Source organism: Enoplosus armatus, chromosome 12 (genome assembly GCF_043641665.1).
Source record: "Enoplosus armatus isolate fEnoArm2 chromosome 12, fEnoArm2.hap1, whole genome shotgun sequence".
Classification (NCBI taxonomy): Eukaryota; Metazoa; Chordata; class Actinopteri; order Centrarchiformes; family Enoplosidae; genus Enoplosus; species Enoplosus armatus.
This window is the reverse complement of record NC_092191.1, coordinates 10,157,660-10,183,460: the sequence shown is the minus strand read 5'-3', so window position 1 is coordinate 10,183,460 and position 25,801 is coordinate 10,157,660. Positions and strand designations below refer to the sequence as shown.

Below are 25,801 nucleotides of genomic sequence, written 5' to 3'. Positions count from 1 at the left end.
TACCAACGGTTACGTTAATATTTGGACTAAATGGTTTAGGTCCTAACTGCTGCAGGGTAATATATATTCAGAACATCTTGAGTGAAACCAAAATACATTTCTCCTGTTTGTTGTAACACAGTAGATCAGACAAACTATTCCCAAAAATGAGGGGCAGAAAGAAAGGAGTAAGGTTATCACATGACGTTTAATAAAACAAATATATTCAAATTTTCTATATATAACATTTTCTTATAAAACAATATATATAACACATTTACAATGCATGCAGCACCATGTCTTTATAATACTGGTGTTGACAGAATTCAATAGCTCAATTAAGTGCCACCTCCATGATAATATTTACAATACAGTAATTTACTGCAATAACTGAGGCTTGAAGTTCCATCAAAAGAGAAACAAAACAGCTCTGCCATTATCGACGACATGAATCGATCTTCCCAAGACTTCTGAAATGTCACTTCCTAGCTTCCGACTCTTCATCTGTTGATGAGGAATTGGATCAGTCCATCTTGCACTGTTGCATCCCTCTGGGTGTATCACTTTTCCAGGAATCATGTCTATCCTTCCGGGTGCTGTTTGTGTCAGCAACTTTGGCAGGAAAGAATGTCTTAGGTGTTGGGTGTCTCTGTGTGTGTGTCAGCATCTCAGGTGAATGCAAGGCTGAAAAGTGTTTGTCAGTGTCGGTGACTGATTTGTGGGTTTGCTGGGTGTGTGCCTGGGAATGTGTATTTCTGTCTCTATTTCTGTGTGTCCACGCATTTGTATCAGCGTCTCTGACAGGTGTGTAGGTTCCGGGCTGCAGTCCTGCTGACACTGTGGTCTCGCTCTCCTTTCTCTGGTCGGCAGGCCATGCCGTCGCCACAGTCGCAGCGCTGGAACAGCTCCAAGCCATGGGTGCCTTTCCTGCGGTGGCGTGTACACACCTGGCCCTCCGTCAGCACAGGCTTACAGATGCGAGACCAGAAGTGCCTGGCGCAGCAAAGACCCTCAGAGCAGTCTGCGGATCTCAGGCAAGTATCCCCCTCCTGGCCTGCAGACAGAGGAAAGAGAGAAATTAAAATATGGTACATGAAACAGACCTGACTGAACACATCTTGTGTTGTTCCTTGAACCTTATAAAGATTGATTATTCCAAACAAGACACTCACCTTTCACAGCATGAGGCTGATGGCTGTGGGCAGTGGGAGGCCTCTTAGCATGATGCTCCATGGTGTTGTTGTGTTTGTGCCAGCCAGTGATGATGGAGGCATCTGTACCATCTATGTCATTTGCCTGGCAAACACCTATAAACGGCAAAGGGCAAAAGAAAGAACTGCATTTAGGGTCTGTATTTACCACAGCAGATATTTAGTCATCCACCTACTACTATATACATCAGAATGAATGGATTCATCACATGACAGAATGACTACAAGCAAACTCTTCCCAGCTATCAGAATAACATCAACAACTTGGTAACTCATAAATGTCCGTATTTATTTCAGATGGGATGCCTCTGCTCACCATTGCTGCAGCGGTTTCCTGTACAACACATGGAGTCCCGTGCGCAACGCTTCCGGCTCTTACGGCAGGGCAGGCAGGCGCCTCGGGCGTCGTTGCAGAATTCATCGCCTCCGCAGTCTTCATCATCCGTGCAAACACCTGACTGCTATAGTTTGATAAAAACAAAAGCAGCGTGTCATTGAAGTATTTAGATATTACTAGTAAAACTTACAGAAACGCAACCTTTGTCGTGGCGCACAGAATTGACTTTTACGCACGGGGAAGTTAAATACCTGCAAGGTGTCAACCGGTAATTTGTGTCCCAGGCTCCCGGAGGGAGAGGTGCGCGGACTCGGACTGACAGTCTCGGAGCCTTTGCTACCCGAAACACCGGGCAAGTTTTTGATGGCGTTGGAGTTCATCAGGACTGTCCCCGTGTAAACGTCCCCAAGGTATCCAAACAGCGTGAGATACACAGCCAAGAAGCGATGCGCTGACGGTATCTGCATGATTCTCCCCTTAAACTCTGCTGTGTTGCAAACACGCGGAAAAATCCTTTTCTGTTTTGTTGGATAAAAAAAAGTGACAAAGTCCAAAGCGGCCTTGAATCCCGAATCCCAAAGTTTCCAGAGAGTTTCGGCACGATGCTTTCGAAGCCTCTTGACTCACAGTCCTGGGATGATCTCTTTATACATGTGGACCTGTTTGTCTTCCCGCCCCTCGCTGTGCACAACAAAGGCGGAGGGGTGGAATTTCAAAGAGAGCCCCACTGTACGGAAATGGCCATCTATTCTCCCTGCACAGGACTGCCTTTCACAATGTTTGTGTAATGATAATGACCCGCAAAGTCTGTCTGAATGCCCATCACACGCATACTGGAAATAAAGTATATCCACAGTCAGGACTTGCTCAGTCTAGTTAGTATAAAATCACATTTTCAATTTAAAAAAAAGAGTCAATACATCCCTTTTCCCTTTTTTATTGTTGTTTTTGCTCAACACAAGTGTAATTTTTGCCCACCAGCTGTATTTAAGAACATTTTTGTGGAAAACATAATGATAGCCTCACCACATTGACATAACTCTTATGTTATAGTTATATTATGGTTTGATCTTGTTTTCAAATAAGATAACTCATTATGAGACAAATAACCTGTTAAATAGTATTTTTTTTCTTATTTTATAAATCACTTCATTCAAATGAATCCAAAAATATCGATGTCGACATTTCACCATGTATTAAAATGTTTTCTTTTAATGACTTTCAGACTATTATAGATGTTATTCATCTAAAAGAACAAATGCATATGCTCCAGCTCATGTTATATGTTAAATGATTTAGCTTTATGACTGTAACAAAACCTCACCAGTATTCCTCACGGTGTGGGATTCAGTGTTTCTTTCTTCATAAACTCCGTTACGCTTCTTTATAAAAAGCTTTTTGGTTGTTCCAGTTTCTTTGACATTCAAGTAGCCTAACTGCCCTTTGGCTGTGTGAAGACAGTGATTGAAGTCCCTTGCGTCGATTAACTACTTCATTTGATCCCTCTGATTGCAAAGGGGGCAATTATCCTCCAAAGTGTGCTTGATTACACCAGTGGCGGACATCAATGTGTAGGATATGCAGACCATTAAGGGGTGTGAAAAGTTTACCGAATTAATGGACTTCCGTGGCGAGGCCTTTCAGGGTTGACTGGCACTTTGAGATTAAAGGCAACTCTGATCTGTCTCTGCTCTCTGACCCTTTGGGCTCCTCCACTGCAAGAAATGTCCATCCTAAGGCAAATATCCTGAAATATTCAGATGAAGTCTTAAAAGTGTGTATTTGACTCATGTCGTCTAAGCCAGATCATTTCACCCTTTTCCCCAGTTAACAGTCGACTTAAAGTATTTTTCTTGAGTTGGGCAGTGATCTGTCCTATCTCTTTGTGTGCTCTGAAAATGATTGAAACTAGGAAACTGCATTTTGGGACTCAATGAGTTTCCGATATGCTGAGACAAGCTCACAGGTGCTGAAGTGCGTGATGGAAACGAGCCCTTTAGTTGAAGATATCTTGGCACTTGGACGTCATCTGCTGGTCACGTAGCCTGTGTTTGAGCGTGAGGATGTGTGTGTGTGTGTGTGTGTGTGTGTGACAGAGATGCCCATAGACACCTGACAAACACACTGTAGCACTTTGCGCGTTTGAATTGCTGTATATCTTTTGAAGTAGAGCTTTTATCTCCACTTTACGAAATGTCAGTGCTGGTAAGGTGAGCTCCTTTGATGCACTTTGATCCCCTTTGATCTCTCAGAGCTGTCACCCTGTTGTTATGGCTGAAGCCATTCCCCTGTCCCCCTAAACAGATCTGTTGTGCGCATAACACTGAGACCAGAGAAGCCAAATCATCTGCACTTACCGGTAAGTGGATGACATTAACTCTAGGACTGATTATTAGATCTCGGGCAACCATAACCAGTTCACATCAGGCTGAGGCAGCTGGGATCCGTCATACCTGCAGCTCCCTCCTGTGGCAACTTCAGCAAACTGTAAAAATCCCCACAATCATGCTGAGCTGTTCGAAATAACTAAGAGACAAACACCACTCAAAAGTATTGTTTTTACTCTATAATTTTAAAAATCTTACATGTGGCACTCTGCAAAATCAATTTACAGCAGAATAAACAACATAACACAAGGCAAATATCAGGTAACATTGCAGAAGGCGGTCAATATAAGACTCAAAACCAGTGGTCTGTATAGTGGTGGCATACATAAGGCTTTGTGATGAACATTACCTGCCCATAATACAGTAAAATACTTATGGTATGCCTACAGAACGAATATTTCTTCTCATTTTTAGCTCTCCAACACCGTTGAATGACTTATATAATTCATATGTAAGTATGTAAGTGTGTTTGGCTTCCTGGGATCAAATATGAGTTGAGCTGTTCAGCGAAACAATAAAATGATAATTTGGATGATGATGCATTGTGATAAATACTATCATACCGTCAAAGATTGTCAACAGTGGTGAACAAGAATATTGTTTTTGTATTTGTGAAATGTTCAAAACTGCAAATCATTCTTGCCATCTCTAAATGCTCAGATTTCATGACTGAAACAGGCGACGCGGACCTGACCATATTACCATATTAGATATGTAGAGAAAAGCATGTCATTGCAGTCATATCAGGTATGATAGATATCTATAAATGTTCCTGTGAGATAGATCAAAGGGGTAAGCAGGAAATGTATGTCATATACAGTTTTGTCAGCCATCAAATGACTAGAAATTCTCTTTCCACAGTGATTAATGTATTTATTAGATATAACAAAGGATGAGAAGCAGCCATCTAAGAGGACACATACGTTTTTGAGGTGTATATGTGTTCATGCAGCATCAAATAGGACTTGTGATGTTAATTTTGAATGCCATTGATTTAAGGCACTTACATGTCTTCTGATTTTATGCTCTGATTTTTGGATGTGAGAGGTGACGAGCTGGGTGAGAGAGTTCATGGCGCTAGTGGTCAAAGTTGTGAGTTTCACAAAATAAAATCTCCTTTTTTCCCTTTCGCCGTCTGTCTCTTGCAGACATTCTAAAAATTTCCATAAGATGATGTTATGTCAAGATAGTCTTAAGATAATGTGATTGTGGTCAATTTTACCTCCAAAGAAGAGGAGAGTTAATTTATATGGATGAACTCAGCATGGTTAAACCTTGAGAATACCACTTAGCACAATGTAACATGGTGTCAAGTGATATCAAACTAATCTTTACTCAAGTTTACAAATAGACACAAGTCTCCAATTTTCTAAAGGAAGTCAAGTACGTTACAAGGAAATCAAGCACAAAAAAATATACAAGAACAATAACCAGTACTGTTGTCTCACCATTGCTTATTATAATTTATCAATAACAGCACCAAAGACATTGAAACCATGTTCACAGTTATGTCAGAACTATACAGGCGAGAACAGAGGACGAGGCATTTGGGTGGTTTAAAAACAAAATTGAGAAAAAAGTAGGTAGAGAAGCATTTATATGCGTGATAAAAAGCATATTAAAGAACAAAAAACGAGTGACTTCATTCACTGAAGCTTAAAAGTAGCTATAACTGCAGATTTTCTCAGTTAATGGTCTTAAGTGCATAATGACACATTGCTTCATGGAAATACTAGCTGACATTTCATGTGTGTCGGTGTGTGATTCATTAAATTTTAAGCAGGGCACTTAAAGATTCACGTCTCTTTCCACTGAATGCACAGTGATTGTGCTTTTCAAGGTAGGTTCATCTTACATAAAGTGTACCAAGTATTTGATTTTAGCCCGGTTGTGTTCATGTGTGAGAATGTAACTTGTAAATAAAAATACTATGTACCGTACATGCTGTATGCCATATGGATGTTAAATAAGAAGAAAATCAGTGACATTCAGGTTAGTCTTGAGCACTTGATACCAGTTTTACTTGCAAACTGTAGTGTGTAGATCTCTGGAAAAGTATCAGAGATTGCAGCAAGGAGCTGCATGTCAATAACCAGGGAGCGACTGCAGTAATGTCTTATACCCTCCCAAAGTCTCCAAATGTTTCACCAAATATTATGGAGAAACACAGGAAAAAAATCAATCATCAGCCTCCTCTCTTTTTGAGCAATCCGTCATCTCATTTTTCACTCTTATTTATCCTTGAAGCAAAACTTAAACAGACTATCGAAAATTCATCCACCCGCTAAACATCTTTCCCTGTTACATGGGAAACCTGGCTCCATTATCAACCTCTGTTGTGTGTATATGTGTGTGTGTATATCCCTGCACTTTCTATGCCTTTGCCTTTAGAGCCAAGTGTAAGACAACACCGAAGAAGTGCTACAGCAGTCCCATTATAAATGCTTGATCCAGAGCCACAGTGAAATAAAGGCATATCGGTGACCCAGAGGGTGTGCCATCCATCCATTTATCTTCTTTTCCATATCCTCTCTCATTTTTAAAGCGTTTTTTTTTTACAACACAGCCATGTCCTCAAGATGGCCTCCAAGCCAACAAAAGAAGAGTTTCTTTTGGTTTTAAGGGGAGAGGAGGACCTCAAAAATCAACATCCCAGCCAGAGTTGTCATCAGGAGGCGGGTCCTCGTTGTCCTCTGGGAAGCTGTCGAAGTTACTTGTGTCGACTGCTGATGTGACCTGGTTGAAAGAGAGAAGAATCATTCACAGAAAGACTTAACAAGCGGACAACAAATGGGTTGCGAGTGTGAGACTGACTACAAAAGAGCAACTAGACAGAAAATTATAATGAGTAAGATGGGTAATGAGTATCAGCAGTGTGCACTTACATTAGGGATAATAGGAGGCGTCAATGTCCCCTTCTTCAAGCCCTCCCAGTTAAAGCCCTCAAACCATCTAAAGGAAAAACAGCATCACTTCTTAATTTCGTAATTATGTTTTACTGCATAATTATACCGTGAGGAGAAATGAATAAATAAGAGGGTTATATTCATTTACAGACATGCTTACTTGTGCTTTTGGATGTCTTTGACACCATTTTTCAAGTTTCCCAGTCGTTCAGAAGGATTATCCCTGCAGTAGAAAAAATAACACATATGATGATTCAGCATACAGACTTCACTTCAATACTGAGAGAATGAGTTTAAACTGCTGGAAGCACCGACACTCACCTGCATAGCTTTTTGATTAGGTTGGCGGCATTTTTGGTAATCTTCTTTGGAAATTCGATCATGTCGATGCCTCTCAGGATGATGTTGTAAGTTTTCATAGGATCTGGGCCAGAGAATGGAGGGCTACATAATAGAGGGAAAGATATTAGTCTTGAGTGAAAATTGCATTAGTATAGATGAATTTAGTAACATTCAACTGTGTCCTAGTGCACTTAAGTCCAACTGTGTCCTAGTGCACTTAAGAACACTCTGCACTAGGACACAGTTGAATGTTTCCAAATAGTTTTTCATTTGTCGTAGATTTTTTTGTTGTGTATGGTACCACATATGCCACCACAGGGAACACTTAAGATTAGTTTTATGAACATGCCCAGGCTTGTGTGTACCTGCCAGTTAAGAGCTCAAACATGAGGATTCCTAGAGACCAATAGTCGGCTGAGATGTCGTGGCCCTTGTTCAGAATGATCTCTGGTGCTACATACTCCGGCGTCCCACAGAAGGTCCACGTCTTCTTCCCAAACCCGATCTTCTTGGCAAAGCCAAAGTCAACCTGAGGGAAAGAAAGATTTTGTTGAAGAAGCATTTGAATTCAGTATCAGATCATGTTCATTCTCATGGACAATAGGGGTGACGCTGGAAATGGTGCAATTATTTAAATATAACAGTTTTTCACTTGATGCTTTGGCATGACGGATAGAAAGAGTTGAGTAGCTGGCTGCGGCTCTGCCAAAATCTACAAACTGGTTTCTCCATGAGGCATGAAAGGAATGGCGGCACCCCAAAAAACACAGAACCTGACTTAACCTCAATTATACCTTCTTTATACTATGACTATACTTTTATTTACAGCCAACGTGATGGAAGTATTATAATTTCATTTGATCCTTCATTGTAGCATCATAGAAAGATGAGATTTCTCTTGTTTGTAGCGTTTCTGACTTTCACAAAATGCAACTCAGAAGTTTTTTTGGGTGGTAATCCCTTATTGATCTCTTACCAGTTTGGCATAGCCCCTGTGGTCCAATATAAGGTTCTCTGGTTTGAGGTCTCTGTAGATGATTCCTTTGGAATGCAGATAGGCGAAGGCCTCCACCACACAAGCTGTGTAAAACCTGGTGGTTGAGTCCTCAAATGAACCCCTGGAAACACAGCAGGACAACAGAGCTGAACTGTGAATTGTGTGGTAGATAACTGCAGAAGTTCAGAGAAAAAACATCTTAAACCAACCAGGAGGTTCGCTCTGCCCAGGAATCCCATGGCAGATTTACAATGAAAAGTGTTAAATATAGAAATTAAGCTCGTTCTGGAAAATTACTCTGCAAATCACCACATGATTCAGCATATTTGAAGCATGCATGCTATAAATACAACTAGAAGGATAACAGTGTTCTGCTCCATAATTCACTGTTACTGATAAGAACATGTGTAATTTATGTCAAAGACCACAGACCTTACTCTTGATAAATTGAAAGCCTTGTAGGGAAAAACACTGGAAGTCTTGCAAAAGAATACGGGTCTAATAATAGAGGATTTAGGACTATTACTTTAACTGCAACTCTCTACATGTTGTGGTACTTACTCACTAGCATTAACAGAAATATGACACAGCTAATACAATTCTGTTATACCTGACCTGGTGAAATAGAACTTACCGGTCTCGAAGAATGGTCCACAGCTCTCCTCCTAAACATGCTTCCATCAGCATGTAGAGGTACTTGCTGTCCTTGAATGTTCTATAGAGTCTGAAAACACAAAAGTGGATGTTTTCTCACATGGCTTTTCTCACAGCTTTTAAATGCAATGATATATTTGTTGAATATGTTTGGAGAAGTGCAATTAATGAATGTGGGGAGACCAAAATTAATATTCCAAGAAGAGCTGAAACGTACTCTTACAAAATGATTGCTGACATCAATATACGCACAGTACATCTAAATTTTAAATACAGACACAAAGAAACAATTTTAGATCAAAATGCCTCAGTTATCTATTTTTAAACACAGTAGATGTTTATTTTTGTTGATACTACGTACCAATCCAAATAATTCAAAACTTTGATTTATTTGTGGCTTAAGGCAACAACAACTACATATACATTATATATAGTATGTCATGTAGCATAAACATAAAAATCCATGTGCCGTCTTGTTTTCTTTCAGAGTCAAAAGAAGTTTTCCAGCATACGCAGAGCAGAAAGCAGAAGAACTTGTATAGGTCCGGCCAGAGTATCTCAAGAATATCACAGGTAGACACACAAGCTCTCATACTTACATTCAATCTGCTCTTTTGCTACAATGCAAATTGTTTCCAAAATACCTGACTTGCATTTAGGAGGAAACCTTTCTTAACATGACAAAGAACCTGCAAGCTCCACAAAGAAAACTTTGGTTATGAGGTCCTTTAGGGTTTAAGGTAATAAAGTCCTGATCCTTGTGACATGTATGGCATATACAGTAGATTATTTATACTGCGATTCAGTGAAGCTGTTCAGGGGGTGTACCTAACAATGAAGTCAGAGTGGGCCTCCTGCATGATGAGTTTCTCTGAACGTATGTGCTCCTGCTGTCTTGTGTCGACAATGTGCCGCTTCTTCAGGATCTTCATGGCAAAGGTTTTGTTCTCATCGCTTTTGAGCTGAACCTGCAGTGAGAAGGAACAAAATAGATTCAGATACAAAGGTCAGCCTGCACATTAACCTGCGCAGCCTGACAATGATAAAGATGTGGAAAAAAACACTCATGTTAGTGTCACAGTGCAGTGCTCCCTACCAGCTCAACACGACCAAAGCCACCAACCCCCAGAGTGTCGATGATGTTGAAGTCAGCTAGGTTCAGATTGAAGAAAAACGCATTCTCCGCCTCATACCTGAGGTGCCGGGAAAAGGGGGGAAAAAAAGACAGAATGGGAACAGGTTTAGAGATGAGATGAAGGATGAAAGAAGAGATAATCCACTTTCAACAACCTGAGACAAAATATCCGTCTCTCCTTCAGCTCATTTGTTTACAAATCTTAGAGGATTTAACTCATACTAATCTATTGAGGATGTTATTGAGGATGTGGAGTGTATAAATATGAACACGTGAACAGGATGCGTTTGAGTTTAGTCCCCTGGCACACCACTTTGACCTCTCTTTGAACACTGACTATCTGTCCCCATTCTGGATAGGAAAGAACAAAGATGGGACATCCGCCACACGAGCTGCTCACTACTCAGCTGACTCTGAAGACATGCCTTGGCTCTGCCACCCAACACACCCATGCTGGCAGCAGAGAGTGTTTCCGCGTGTCCATCCCTTATCCCCAGATGCCCCGTGTCTTCTCTTGTTATTGTTTGATCCACACCGAGTTTCATCAGCTCAGTCTCTGGATCAGTGGGCTTAGGACAGATCTGAGCCTGGACAGCCCTTTCTGGGTCACTCAGAACAGACTATCGCCTCAGCATCAGACCCTTTTCCCGCTCACAAACAGTACAGCTGTATGCCAATAACAGACTTTTATCAAGAAATACCCCTACAAGGAAGGCTTGTTCAGATAAGTCAGCAGTCTTCCTTCATGGAGCAGCAGGGATTAAGTTTATTTACATAAAAGTTAAACATTGACCATGAGTACTGTTCCAGGTTAGAATTTGATAAATAAAATGGCAAATGAGTCCCTTACTTTTGCCTTACTTCATTCTAAGCTTATGTGGCCATTTGAGATGTGGAAAGAGAAGTTTAATTCCATCAGATACATCAGTTCCACTGCAAGCGAGAACAATAAAACCTTTTCTCTAAGCTGCATGCCAGTGAGCACAGTGGTGGCACGTGTTGGCAGGTTACTGAGCACAGCGTTTCTCCGAAACACATCAGGTTACCAGGACAGGCAGTGTTTATTCGTGTGTATATACTACTAGATAGATCACAGGTGATCCTTTCCCAGAGAACACTCCAAATCCCAAAATGCTCTCTGCTTAAGAAAAGGGCGCAAAGGAAAGTAACCTGAGAGTACATGAATTACTGCGTGTGTGATAGGATTATTAATAAGGTCATGGTGACTGATATGTGCGTACATGGACTTGTGTGTGCACACACCCAGAAAACTGCACACAAAAGTTATGAGATGTGGATATGAGGTGTTTGGGTCCCTGTTAATGAAGTTAATGAATTCTGTCAAGATATAAAGGGTTCAGGAATGAGGGGATCATTTTACGTCACGCAGGTCTTCATCATTAAGCCAGCAGATGGCAGCGTTGCTCCATTACAAGTATCAAGGTGAGAAATACTTAAAAGCTGATGAACAACAACTCCAAGCCTTTCAAAGCTTTTGTTTTTTGTCAGTGGAAAAATCAACCCATGTACTCTATTCAGTGCAAAAGATGAACTTGTCTTTAAGCGAATAAAATAAGACGGAGCTATCAGTTAACTGCAATGAATTGTAATGAATAGTTTTGTTTCAAGAAAACACTAACCATCGCTCTATGTCTCAACCAAGGGCAAATAGGCTCTCTGGGAGTTGATGAATAGTGGAGATATTTACTAAAGCGGCAACACAAATACCCATATAGATTTTTTTTCAGATAGGCAGAGAACAACACTTGTCTATGTTCACAGCTGAAGCACTAGATGGAAGTTGATACTGACGAGCAGACCCAGTGGGACTGGAACCATACATCCACCTTAAATGGATGTCTAAACCATGACCTTGAACACAGAGCTCAGTTGCACCCAACACTGTAATGTAACCCCAGTTAGTTACATTACACAGTACATGTATTTTGAGATCCCTTATACAAAGTTTAAATGACATGTTACTTATTGTTATGTGGCAAATTCAGCACAAGCGCTGCAATACAAAGTGTTCCTGTGCGGGTCAAGTAGCACCCCAGTGGGTGATAATCTGTATCAGTAAATGGATGACATCATAAAAAATGATGCAATCCCCATGTGTCTAAGTGTGTGTGAGTGTATATGTGAGAGAGAGAGAGAGAGTGTGTGTGTGTGTGTGTGTGTGTGTGTGTGTGTTATTATCCTCATTTCCTTTGCTCTGGTTGTTCTTGGTCTAGCCTGACTCGAGGGAGAGGAGAGAGGAGAAGACAGCATCTCTGACCTTAAACCTGACTCTCATTAAAGGCCACTTTTATTTACCGGTAACTCCTGCTAATTGAACTCCTGCGCTCAACAGACATGGGACATGCTGAGTCATAGTGGGTCATATTTTCTCATCAAGAGTTTTCTTTCAGGATGGGCCATGGTTAGCAGTATGTGGAAAATAAAGTATATATACTTAATGCAGGGCATCTGTAAGTTTCATAAACTTAGATTTGAGACATTTTAATGGCAGTTTGAGAGGAAAATGAGAGCAATTATATCAGGAAGTTCAGCTATGACCTGCAACAAGGTTCCCAACTGGACCTAAAGATGGTACGTTGGAGTTCATGATCAGATTTAAGTTTAAGTATGTTCCAGGGAACATAATTTTAAGATAACAATTTAACAACAAGATTAAGATTTTTCCTCAGGATTTGTCAATTAGAGTATTTTGCTTATGGTACATCATAGGGGAAATTACTTTACTACTACTTTACTTAGTTACTTTTGTCTCACCTACAGATTTTCATCTTGACTTCCACTAAACAAAATTCTTTTAGCCATTTTTTATACAGGCAGAACTACAAGTGAAACATAACAGCAGAGACGGATGTATTCGCTCTACATTGTGTAGCGTGAAGCTCCTCCTGCAGGGAGAAGCAGCGGCTTGATCAAGAACAATGTGCACATATAGCACATAGCAGGGAGGTAGCCTTTGAAGGAAAGACCTGTCAGCCTCACAGAGAGCAGCTGTAGTTGTGTAGCTGTATAGTTACAGTACTGCTGCATGGTGCTTATCCGCTGTGACCAATTAGAGATAGTTTCCATCACCATAGGATCCTGACTCAGGCTTTCCTCACCAAGAAACAAATGTGCTCTGCTGGGCGTTGAGTGGCAGCAAGAGATGACACACACACACAGAGCACGGCAGGGAAAGCTACCTTAATCAAGGCGAAAACGGCTTTGATGTGACAGATGTCAGGGAGCAGAGGGATAGAGTGGCTTTATTTTCAGGTTAATAATAAGGTTACAAATAATGAGCATGCAAAAGTATGATTTGTCGCATAAACTCAAACTTAAACTAGCTTCCCTAAAGACCTATGGATGTGGAGAATGGGGTCGAGAATGCACACTGCAGGTCTCTTTCTATCACACACATCTGCTGGCAGAGCAATCATCAATGATAGCGAGCCACAAAGGGGCACCTGGCTGCATGCCAGAGGCAAGCCACGGCACCCTCTCATTATACTGTACACAGTGACTGGTGTTATGTTCTGCGCTTTGCTGACTAAATTCCAATGACTCGCAAAAGATGACTGACACTCTCGGCAGTCAGCTACAAAATCCAAAACATCGGGTAGAAGTCCGGTGTGCTTTGTCACGCGTCTTGTTCTCTCCCTGTCTCTCCTCACATCAATCTCCATCCCTCTTTCCCTTTCTGTGGCGATAAGCTGCCCCTGCTCTCTCGCTCTAATCTGTCGGGTTCTTGTTTCTCCTCACCTTGACTCACAACATGGCACAGAGTGAGCGCAGTATCAGATTTTGCCAATATGAAGCTGCCTGAACCCCAAGATGCCCACCTCATTGCCAAGGTGCCCTGTGTCTTCTATAATGCTATTCTCTTGTTTCCATAGCAACGATAAATAGAGTACATATTCATTCCTCCAGAAATAGAGGCGGAGGTCATAGCCTTTGCTTTCTGGCCTGCCACACGGGTATTGTCTTGTTATGAAACAGACCTAAAGGCACAACGCATTAACGGCTGGCCTAGAACACCTTCTTTTATAAAATGTTACAGCTGGTGGGCAGTCACAATATGGTACAACTTTTTAAAAAGTTATTGAGACTGAAAATTAATTTGTGAAATTAATTGATTAAAAGAAAAGACGAACAAAACAAAAATTAAGCCCAAAACCAAAGCATGTATTTGCATTGTAAGTATTTTAATTAATTCATGCAAACCAATAAATTCTAATTGTCTTACTTGGCTTTGGCATCAGCATCCTCGTGGCCTTTATTGGACACATCCTCCAAACCTCCGATCAGGTGCTTGAATGAACTGCAACACAGATAGTAAATGTTAACATGATCAAACTATTCTATTTATTTTGTTCAAGAATCTACAATCTATCTAACCCAAAGCAATACACATATTCTGTCCTTACAGTATATAATGAATGAACGGCTTACGGTCAGAGGAAATAAAGCAGTTTGTACACTGCAGGCCTGTACAATATATGGCCCAACCGTCATAAAGAAAGGCTGCCAGATACTATTAAATATAATCAGTCTGCTTTTAGAGAAAAGCCTCTAAAAATCACTGAGAACAGACGAGAAGACAGACCCTGAAGAGGTGTAAAATAGTGTGATAGCAGATGAGGGCTCAGTAAGAGACAAGAGTAGAGGCGGCGCATCATTTTTTTAATGAATGAATTATGGAATAGAAAACATGCTGTGCCGAGTACTTCTAGTACTTAGTACTAAGTCTGTTAAGTTATTTACCTCAGAGAAATAGTGCAACCATGTTCTTTTCAGGCCGTAATAATACAATTACAATAGTATTAGTTAATTAGGGAACTGGATATACCAGAGCTTAATCAATTATCATTAGTATGACTACAGAGGATATGAAAGTTAAGGAAAGATTACAATGAGATGTTAACTGCAAAACAATAAGCTGCATAATACACTAACTCGCTGAAATAAAATCCTGCACAGTTGCACTCGTGGGGAGATCTGGTACATGAAAAATAACAACTGCGCTTCGGCTCATTTCTCTCTGAAGTATGGCTGCCTATGCAAAACACTGCAAACACCCTGGAAGAACAGCTAACTGAGACGGTTTTCATGCAAGGCTCATCAAGCTGTCAGCCAGAAGATGTACTACATCTGGTGTTTTCTCCTGTTGAGACCATAATGCCTGTGAGCTGGGACTGTTTCCGAGCTTTTTCTTAAATGTTTGGCTACTTACAGTGTCTACTGCACTGATTCTGTGACTCCCTGCCGCTTGTTTTCATTCCCTGTCTCTTTCCCACTGTCTCCATATCCTCCTTTTTCTCCATCACAGCTCCTGCAATTATCCTTATCTCATTTTTATACTAATACTAACAACCTGGCATCTACATCTAAACTGGCCTGGCTGGGTGGCCCACACACACCATGACAGTATTTGCTGCTTGTATGACAGGCAGAGTGAAAGGCAGTGGTAATCACTTGTGCTGGATGACTCACTCACTATCCCCTCTGCTAGCTCTGAGGATGGCCCATTTGTGCCTGCCGTGTTCCCCGAGGCCAGAGGGAGGCCCCGGGTAAGCTGATACCATCCACCATCTTCTCGCCCCATATCCATCTGTCTCTCTATTTTCACCACACGACTTAAAGCTAGAGACAGAGGTGCTAGGAGACTTTTCTTTGATAGTGACCTGATGTGAACTGCTTTGGATCATCATTATTTTTACGACATTACCATAAAAAAAGATAAACATTGTAATAAAACAGTAAACGTTTGAGCTGAGATTAGTGTAAAGGGCAATGTGAAGCAGAAAAATATGGTTTTGCTTTTTGATAATCTCCTGACTAACATCAGTGGAAAAATATCCATAGTTAGTAATTTGTGCACACATTTAACATACATTCTGAAGCTGATTTGAGACACTGTTTACACCTGCATTCTTTTCATCACTTAACAAAGCAAATCCATATCTTTCCAAAGTTTAATAACCTTTACATGAGAATTAGGCGAAAGCTGGATCAATCAGCAGACTTCAGGTGATGACATAATTACCATTTATGACTCCCAAATTTTGTGAGCAGACATTAAAACAAGGCACTATAGTGAAGTGAAGTGAAGTGAAAGTGGAGCGTGATCCTATTTCTCACTTCAAATTTATTTAATTTGATGGAATTGGATAATCTAGGAGAGCCTAGATGTACTTTGAGTTTGACAATTGAAAGCAATGACATCTAAATGTGTGCCATGTTCATCCACTGTCTGACTATAAAGAGCAAAGCAGAATTTGTGGGCTAGTTGCTCATGACAGACATTTATTCATTGAGCTTTTGTACCACTGGCCAAATGCATTTCTTTTTATTGCTAACAAAGGGATTGACAATGTAGAACAGTCATCATGTTCTGCGGGGATGAACTTTATTGATACTCACTCTCTATCGATGACTAGACAGGTGACTGCCTCTGCTGCAATGACGTTGGCCGTCCTGACATCCTCCCTGGACAAAAAGATCATACAACACAATCAGGCACAATAGCAAAATTGGCACATTTAATCCAATGCTCACACACTGTGGGGTCATTATTAAATCACATTATTATTCATTTTAAATGCTTTATCAGAGCTGTGATGATGGAAGCAGCAAAATGAAACACACCATTCACTCCATAAATTGAACTGGCACACAATGAAAACATCTCTCTCAACACATCACTGTATGATTGGCATTACTCTTTATCATATTTGACATCAAGTTCATCATCCTCTGATGATGATGCTTCTTCGGAGGAGTCGCCCCAATCGCATGAATCCTTTGAGTGCGTATCCCAAGAATCCATCCTTCACTGGGAAAGATTTTCTGCACACAGTCCCACTGCGATAAACTCAAATTCTGAGCCAGCGCACTGCCCAGGGCAGCCCTCCAACAAAAGACACGTCTGTAGCACTTGTATATGAATCTCCAATCCAAGTGCAGAGTTATCCACTTAAACACAGACTAAACTATTGCAAAAAGAAAGGAAATTCTTCAGGGGATGTCCCATAAGCAGATTACTTCATGCCCCATCTTTTCAAAGAAGAAAAAAAACGATCATACTCTGAATTTAATATCCCAATGGGGAGCAAATAAAAGCTAAAACAGGTTCTGGTCTAGATTCGAAAAGAGTTGATTCAATTCAGCTGAAGTGCTAACAGTAACAATCACTCTCTGAGTCTGATCTGAACTCATATGGCAACCTATTTCAATGAGCTGAGGTGACAATTCCTCCTCGTGCTATGTCAACCAACTCCCTCTGCCTACCCTCTTCCAAAACACACACATGCGCAAATCCCCCTCCTCATGCACAAATTCGCACACACACACACACACACACACACACACACACACTCAGCCTCACTCTTTCTGCTGACCCCTTTGAATAAAGGTCACAGCTGGTGGGGGAACAACACATTTTGAAAGGTGAGGACTACAGAGGAGAAGAGAGCAGAGTAGTGGAAGGCAGTGTTTGACAGGGGCATAGGATATATTAACAGATCACTACTGGGGCCCTCTAGCTAGCATAGCACATACAGTATTTCATTCACCTCTGATAAGCTCCTATGGCCTGCATCCATGCTCTTAACACAACACTGCTGCACCTGTTCTTCTGCTTGGCCACCACAGCATTCAATATCATCCACATAAGCACACTTACAGGATTAATAACCAGGTTATTGGGTGAAAGAACAGCAAATGTCCCAGTTTGGGTGAAGACACTGTGTTACACCATGGTTGTTACTATTGCTTATGTGATAATTAGTTTGGGGAACAAGAGTCTTGATGAGTGACAGTCAGTGGGAATGAGTCCTCAGTGGTTAACGTCACACAAGACTGAGGTGGGAAGAGAAGAGAAGGAAGCATAAGAGACCCTCATAACATAGATTTAATCTGATGATTATTTAAATATTCAGAAGCTGAATGGGCTGTTGAGGCACAAATGCTTGTAATGTGCCAGCTGTGAATTTGCCAGTGACAATTTGCCAGCTGTGCAGACTCTTTTCAAAAGCTATCGCCCCTACTTCTACAATACCTATACTGGATGTATGCAAGGACTCAACAAAAATGCTTCTCAAATAGTAGTTATTCATTCAAAAAGTACTGATTAGTCATTGGTAAATAATTCAAGAATGCCAAAGATTTTAACAACTTTAACCTACATTTATTCTAACTTGAATACGTTTTAGCAGATTATGCATCACAATTCCTAGATACTTAGAAACAAATCAGGGAGTCACACGTATCAGTTTTCTCATCAGTGTTAATTAGCCACAACTACAGCGACACCCATAATCTGTTACATAAATTATAATTTGTCTCATAAAGGGAAGTGTACAGTGTTTGTGTCATTTTCTAACCATGGTGATTCAACAAAACAACACAACTCTTTGGGCTATATTGAAATAGTGGTTACGTAAGCATGAATCATCCTTAAGAGACCTCAAGGGGGTTTCATATTAGAGAGCAGCTTGTTACACCTGTCCCCTGCTGCTCGACTGTAGCTGAGGAAAACAACTTAAGAGTGCCATTGCGTTGATACTAGCGATGCTCCATGTGAAACACAATCGCTAAACAATATCTGTCAGAATGATTCATTTGCACACTGCTGAGCCTAAGTCATCCACTAAGCCAAAGATGGCTCTGCACTTGTTAATTGCAGCGCAACAAGAAATGCACTGGAAAACAGACACACACGCACACACATGCTCAAGCACAGGCACACTAAAAGCAGCTGCATGCTGAGTCTGGAATGTCCTTTGGACTTCCACAGGAGGGAGCCTGTGGTGTTGATTTCCAGTAGATAGTTGAAATGAACCTGGTAATTGGACAGTGATCTGGTGTCCCGGGAAGGGGGTCATGAAAATAACGTACAGGCTTGGAGACTGAGAGTGGGCAGTAGCTATGGGCTGCAGTGAGGGAAGTAAAGCCGGGGTCAGGACTGGGGCAAGAACAAGAGATGGCCGTGGGATACACAGCCAATGATTTGTGCTGGGCTTGGATAGCTGTACAGTATGAAACGTCACAGGTTGGTATTAAAGTTGAGTTAAAGTCAAAGTCAAATAAATTATTCTGCTAGTGTCCACATAATTGTAGAGTATGACCACTTTCCATTCCACTTTACATTTTCTAATATATTTTCCTACTAAGGAAAACCGAGATTGCTTTAAAAACATGTCACTATTGGTGCATTCATGTTCTTTTGTTTATTTTTTTCAAAATCCAACATCCAAGAGTTAAATATCAGCTGCTGAACATTATTTCAGTCACAAGCTATGTTGTTAGAATAACCAAACATGGACAGTGTGAAAAAGATATTGTAGAAAGGTTACTCTCAAGTCTCAGATGTCTGAGCTTGTTACAAACCCAGGAACACACTAACTGGGAACCAGTGTTTCTCATGTATAAAATGTATTTTAGTAGCCTGCCCAAAGACAAACCTTTTGTGGCAGTGTTTATATTTATTATTTTTCACTGTCAAATCTCTGCTTGGACATGCAGTGGACAGAACAGTCTGCCAGAAAGGTACATACTTGAGAAAAATCAGGGCTCTAGCTGCCACTGACTCTCAATGCCTAATACTGTTTTCAGCTCCCCCATCCATCCAGCCCCTTCCCCCAACACCTAAAATAAATGTTTGGCCTGTGGGAAACTCTGAAGTAACAGTCCCTCTTCATAACTGCATTACAACACAACAATTGTACATGTTTCCAAAATAAAAAGGCAACATGGGATTCACTTTGACGAAGTACTTCTCAAGCAGTCTCAAAACAGCTTCAAATATTTGGTAGTTGACTTTCATACTGTGATGATATCAACTGAGAGCAGTCTAAAAATGTGTGGTATGCTTTAAAGCAATGGAACATATACAAAGGACACAGACAGGAACACAAGGCAGCAATTTGAAATATATAGACTTGTAGTTAATGGCAAATGGCAGAAGTTAATGCTTTGGCTAATAATGGATGAGCTAAGGGTTTTTGGCTTGGAGTGAGGGGAGAGGGGTGATTCTACAAAGCAGCATTGAGACTGACAAGCACAAAATGCAGCATTAATTTCAATGAGACCACGGTGTTGGTTCAGCATGGATACCATCAAAACACGGTAATGGGGCAAAAAGGTTGATTCTGGCTCAACAGCAGCACAGTGCAGCAATATCCAGCAGTGCATTGCGCTGGCCGAAAAAATATATGCACGCGCACAGACCAGACAAGACTCTGCAGTCATGTTATTGCCTCTGTCAGGCTGTACTAAAGGCTGAAGTAAATGTTAACATGAGCATGCTAAGATGCTCACAATGACAATATTAACATGCTGATGTTTAGCTGGCATAATGTTTGCCATGTTTATCATTGTACAATTTCCCCCCGGGGATCAATAAAGTATTTCTGATTCTGATCATCTTAGTTTAGCATGTTGTGTTAGCATGCTAACATTTGCTAATTAGCACAAAGCACAAAACACAAAGTACAGCTGAGGCTGATGGGAAAGTCCGTCAGAAATATGGACCTCATGGTGGCACTAGAGGAAAAGTCAGGGGAGCACTTAAGTAATTAGGATGCATAGTCTTGGAACCATCAATGTCTGTACAAATCCAATAGATCCATCCAATAGTCGTGCTGCTAGCATGGCTAAGAGCCCTTTAGCATGGCCCTTGTAGCAGTGTGCTAATTCTTCTGTTCATATCACAAGCGTCGCTGAAACAGGACAAACTTATGCTATTGTGTTAACTTTGCAGATTTGTAAAACTCTGCCACATTGACACCTTATACATCTTCAAAGTGGACGTCCTGGTTTTTTCCATCTTCTCACCTGTACCTGTCGTAACACGCCCGCACTAACACAGCCTCTCACTGGGATTTATCACACTTTTTTTTAGAAACTATCTCTTTACTGGAGCACCCCTACAAACACACACAAAATACACCCAGGAGAGGAGGTCAGGGCACATATTGTCTGTGCTATTGATGGATCTACACCTCAACTGAAAGTTCACATACACCATGACAGGAAAAATGTGACATGAGACATGTTGTTGACTATGTCTGAACAACAGTCATTTTTTTTCCTGGAACATCCACCTATTAGGATGAAATATATACTGTAGTCTTCATTAAGGACTATACAACCCTTTAGAGAACACATGTAATCTGATATTTCTTTGGGTGCTTTAATGTTCACACACACATCACACACCAGCACTCACACAAGCTCTGATACAAGCTCAAACAAACCATTATGGCTGGCAGGAGAACAGACTTTGATTTGTAAATATGTTGTTCTCACAGATCAAAGGCAACGTCTTCAGATGGACAGAGTAGCCTTTGAGTAGGGCCTATTGAGTTTCATGAGCAAGGACACACACAGTTAACTTCTAATTAGAAAGATGGTCCTGCAGAAGAGCCCTCTGATCAAAAGCCTGGTTCGAAGATGCAGAGCATCTCAATCATTTACCTTGCGAGACACGCTTGACCATCAAAGGTGTAGTTGAATAGGCTTCTCTCGTTTAAGACACTCCAAGACAAAAGGCGTTTGTGACAACAAATGATAGCAATACCAAGTAGATGCTGAGGTGGGGAGAGCACTTGTAGAAAAGCTATGGTTTTCTTGATTTGACAAAGCGTGAGATGCTCTAAAAGGTGATTTAAAGAGCTTTTAAAAAATGCACACTACTTGAATTGTTATTCTGGGAAACACAACAAATGTATTGATGTAACATATGAATACAATTAAGGATATATGTGATAAAGCATGTATTCATATAGAGGTTCATACAGTATATATGTGTGTAGACTTACAAGAAATCACTGAATTCCTGGAAAATTCAAATCGTCCGATACTAGTAGCACAGCTGCTCAATCCATTATAAATTAGTACTTTGTGTCAAGCTCTCATTCATCAAACAGTACGTTTTTACATCTCATTAGTGTAAAAGGATCAAATTTCTATTTGGAGGAACCTACTCCTCCCACTGCCACGAGATCAAGCTTCCACATCCTGCATGCATTTTAATGTTCTGTCATTTTTTATATCCTATAGTCATTAGCTTTAACATATGGGGAAAGTCCAACCATCTGTGCAATTCCAGCTGTCGCTGGAACATCACATCTAGCATCTAGAGTGTTCCTTTTGAAGATGAAAATAATGACTTATAGTGTGACAGGATACTGCTTTAGTTCAATGTAAGACTCTTATATTTATGCACTTATTATGCTCTTGAGGCGTGATTGTTCAGGGCTTGAGAGCCAATTTGAGGTGGTTTTCATATTCGGCGACCACAAGATGGCGACATGTCCACTTTTTTCATGTTGACACTGTTGGCTATGCGCACGCATGCACTCAAATGTACGTGCATGAGTGCATATGTTCTCTGTTTCTACCTGACCCCTTACAGCCATAATACACTTCAGAATATTTTCTATCTCTGCCCTCCCTCTGTTTTAATAATACATTGTCCATGGAGGCGTGCAGTCATGACAAGACAGGACAAAGAGCAGGATAAAAACTACACTTTAGGACGCTGATGCCAGAAGCCATATAAAATATTTTTATTGCACTGAGGTGTTCTTTCAGTGAAAGTATTTGAACGCTTAGATGGCACTGAATGTTAGCAGTAGCCATGAATCATTTGATCCCTACAGGATATACAATCTGGTTACTTCAAACTTGCCTCAGTACATCTTCACAACTAGAATGGATGTTCCTGGCACAGGCTTACACAGTATAGTTGTTTGTAATGCTTAAGGCTGTTCATGCTTGGTTTATATCTGCTATGTTAATCTCTATCGACGTATGCTAATGTGTTAGTAACAGCAACTATGCTCGCATTTAACACATGTCCATAAAAGACACACAAATTCATTATTACAGTCAAGGACAGCATGAAGATGTCCTTGACATCATGATGCTCTGGCAACCACGACAGGAAGTCACAGGAAAAGAATATAGAAGATAATATTGTCTTAATGAAATGAGTCTTCAGCTGGGAGCACAGCTCTGACTGCTAAACACTCACAATAAATGACTTTTCCCCTCTAGTTTCTTGTCTGTGTGACATAGCTGTGTGCAAAATACAGCACAGACGGGTTGTCACTTGGTGTGGTTGTGAGGGACCTCCACTTGAACATAAGCACTTTTTTCTTTTGATTTGGGTGAAAATAGAGCTTGAGAAAGGAGAGCAAGTCACATATATTGTAAGTGCTCTCATTGTACTTTCCGCAAAGGGGGCCGGAGGTAAACTAGCAGCATCTTTAGATAGCTGCTCAAAACCTGCTAAAAATCTTAACATATTCAGTTACAGAAAATAAAAAAATATTTCTATGACAGTTTCTTTCTGATCAGCTCAGACATAACAAGCTTTCTTTGGTTCAGAGATCGAATTTTTGAGTCACATCTCAAAAATAAAAATATGCCTGGAACAGTTACAGTAAATCAGGCCTGAAGCTGTGTAATGTGCACCTGGCTTTCAGCGTTTCCAAACATTCAGCAAGTTATCACGCCTCTTGAGAAGAGTGAGTGGTGGAAAGAATTAGGGACAGATAAGAGCTGGAGTTTGATTGATAGCAAATTAGAAAGGATAGATGCATGTTCAGTGTAAGAGGAAGGATATTAAAGACAGGTTGCAAGTGAAAATTAGAAGGGAAGTGGGTGATAGTGAAGGAGACAGAAAAAGCAGGAGAAGAGAAGATTTAAATTGAAAGAGGCAGTGTTATTAGGAACAATCTTACCCTTGTAGTGCTTTCTCTCCAAACCAGTCTCCTTTTCCGAGGCTGCGCAGGTAGACAGGCTCTCCGTTGGGCAAGTCTTCCCTGGTCACATTAACCTGGTGAAAGAACGGAAACGCAGGAGGAGGAGCGTTAAAGAGAAGAGTAGTGTGACAGGGAGGAAGATGCAACAAACATATAACTAAAAAAAATAAAGGGTGACATATAACAGAATGTAGATAAGTGGCGAGTGACGGAGGGGAGATTCATTTGAGAGGGATAACATTTCATTTACACATCATTCCAAAAGAAATTGACATGTAAACGATCAGGGGAGAAGCGCCGGTGTGACAGATATCTCTGTGCATGGGTAGTCTGTTACTAACTGGTGAAGGGGAGGGGAGGTGCCGCTGACCACTTCATTAGCCAGATGACATGTGAGTGATGGCACTGTGCTGTGCCGGTGGACTTTACAAAACAGAGTGATGGCTCTTGAGTAGATTTAGATAGAGGAAGTGAATGGAGACGGTCATTCCTCCTAATGAAGGATCTTGTCTTCATCCATTAGTCTGTTCTGCACAGGTGTAGCAGCGTATCCAGCATCAGCCCACTGTGATGCTGGCTTCACCTGATGGACAGTGTAATTATTCATGATCTAATTTGATAGTGTGGGAGCAGAAAAAAAAAGCTTGACTTAGAGAAGGTAAAAAAGCGTAGACCAAAGGGCAGATTGTGTGTGTGTGTGTGTGTGTGTGTGTGTGTGTTGTGAGACGGTCGAATTTAGTGGAATGTCCTCCAGACAAAGTGCACTGTCTGTGGTCCAGATAGAGACAAAGTGAGAGATGTGGAAACAGCCAGGCAGAAAGCATTGATAAGGTCAGGAGCGTATGTGTGTGTGTGTGTGTGTGTGTTCATGTCTGCAACCATGTCCATGAGCTTATTTGTTTGTGATGTAGTTGTGCCAACCTTGTGAAGTGGGTTGCAGGGGGTCAAAGGAGAGTAAAGAAGACAGGAAATATAACGTACCTTCGTCCTTTACAATGACACTTACATCCTGGACATGTGAACTGTGAATTTGTCTCACTCATGGGACTTGAGGGGGGGGATATTAGGTTACCAACACTCTTATTATTTCCCGCTTTGGACATCTTGGAAGCCATGTTTAAATCTTTCTTTGTGGATTTGATTTAGGAGACTTTTAACACTGAGAATGATGTTGTTAACAAATGTACAAAGATAATGAGGAAGAGGGGTAGTGGAGCGTGGAAACATGAACAGTGTAAAATGGACCAGAAGGTAGCATGAAAGGAAGAAAAGGATAAAAAAAAAGATGCGGATGATCAGAAGAAAATGAGGAGAAAGAGTAGCGAGCACCTAGGCATCAAAACATGTTAACAATACAAGCACATGAAAGCCCTCCAACTGTGCTGATGGTGGACGGAACAGCGTGTCATCTGTGCTCAGTGTGAAAGCCAGTGTTGATGACAGAAAGGTGAAAGGAAAGTGACTCAATTCTCCTTTCCAGATGCTCCCAATGCTGCAGTAAGAGATGATGAAAGAGGCGGCGCTTCAGTCTCTCCTCTCCCCTCTCAAGATGATTGATGACCGCCAACTTCCACCCAAAAATACTACCACTTCGCTTCAAACATAGGTGTCGCGTGGGCCATGATGCCCTGCGTTGTGATGTTGTGATGATTATTTTGGTGGTAGGCTGGAGGCACTGTTCTCACCTTTCCCTTACTGATGATGAAGAAGGTGTCTCCTCTGGCCCCCTGTCTGATGATGTACTCTCCATCTTCATAATGTGTCTGTCAAAAGGGAAGAGACAACCAGAGAAGACATAAGAAGACCAGAGAAGATAAGTGTTATTCAGGCACATTATGATGATTTTGTCTCGTTTCTCACATTGGGAGTGAGACACTCTCAAAAAGGTACTTTTCAGAGGACGTAATGCTGAATTGGATGCAGTGAGATAAATCACAATTTGATGCCTTTTTTCTTGTTAATACGACAGACTGGCAAGCTATCCAGGGTGTTTCTCTGCCTTCCACCGACTGCTTGCTTAGATATGCCCTGCGACCTTGAATTTGAATAAGCAGGTAAAGAAAATGAATAAATAAATGAATTAA

The 25,801-nt window shown here is 41.0% G+C and overlaps 2 protein-coding genes across 4 annotated transcripts in view; both read right to left on the bottom strand.

Annotated features, from left to right (window-relative positions):
- Positions 1-268: 268 nt before the first annotated feature.
- LOC139294436 (dickkopf-related protein 1-like) lies at positions 269-1,994 on the bottom strand. Its single transcript, XM_070916333.1, has 4 exons — positions 1,779-1,994; positions 1,507-1,651; positions 1,152-1,286; positions 269-1,033 (listed from the first exon to the last, which is right to left on the bottom strand). The coding sequence occupies exons 1-4, from the start codon at positions 1,992-1,994 to the stop codon at positions 768-770; spliced, it is 762 nt and encodes a 253-aa protein (XP_070772434.1). The 3' UTR covers positions 269-767.
- A 4,515-nt stretch (positions 1,995-6,509) lies between these two features.
- LOC139293949 (cGMP-dependent protein kinase 1) overlaps positions 6,510-25,801 on the bottom strand; it is a 68,565-nt gene continuing 49,273 nt past the window's right edge. For 2 of the 3 annotated variants that reach the window (XM_070915653.1, XM_070915652.1), the window contains exons 6-18: positions 25,403-25,480; positions 23,697-23,791; positions 16,369-16,434; positions 14,192-14,266; positions 9,910-10,006; positions 9,642-9,781; positions 8,794-8,883; positions 8,139-8,280; positions 7,528-7,691; positions 7,142-7,264; positions 6,981-7,043; positions 6,800-6,866; positions 6,510-6,650 (exon numbers count right to left, since the gene is read on the bottom strand). In XM_070915653.1, the coding sequence (XP_070771754.1) occupies positions 6,552-6,650; positions 6,800-6,866; positions 6,981-7,043; positions 7,142-7,264; positions 7,528-7,691; positions 8,139-8,280; positions 8,794-8,883; positions 9,642-9,781; positions 9,910-10,006; positions 14,192-14,266; positions 16,369-16,434; positions 23,697-23,791; positions 25,403-25,480 (1,299 nt within the window). In that variant the 3' untranslated portion in view covers positions 6,510-6,551. Of the gene's footprint in view, positions 6,651-6,799; positions 6,867-6,980; positions 7,044-7,141; positions 7,265-7,527; positions 7,692-8,138; positions 8,281-8,793; positions 8,884-9,641; positions 9,795-9,904; positions 10,007-14,191; positions 14,267-16,368; positions 16,435-23,696; positions 23,792-25,402; positions 25,481-25,801 lie in introns of all 3 variants that reach the window. The other variant, XM_070915651.1, reaches the window with a different exon arrangement.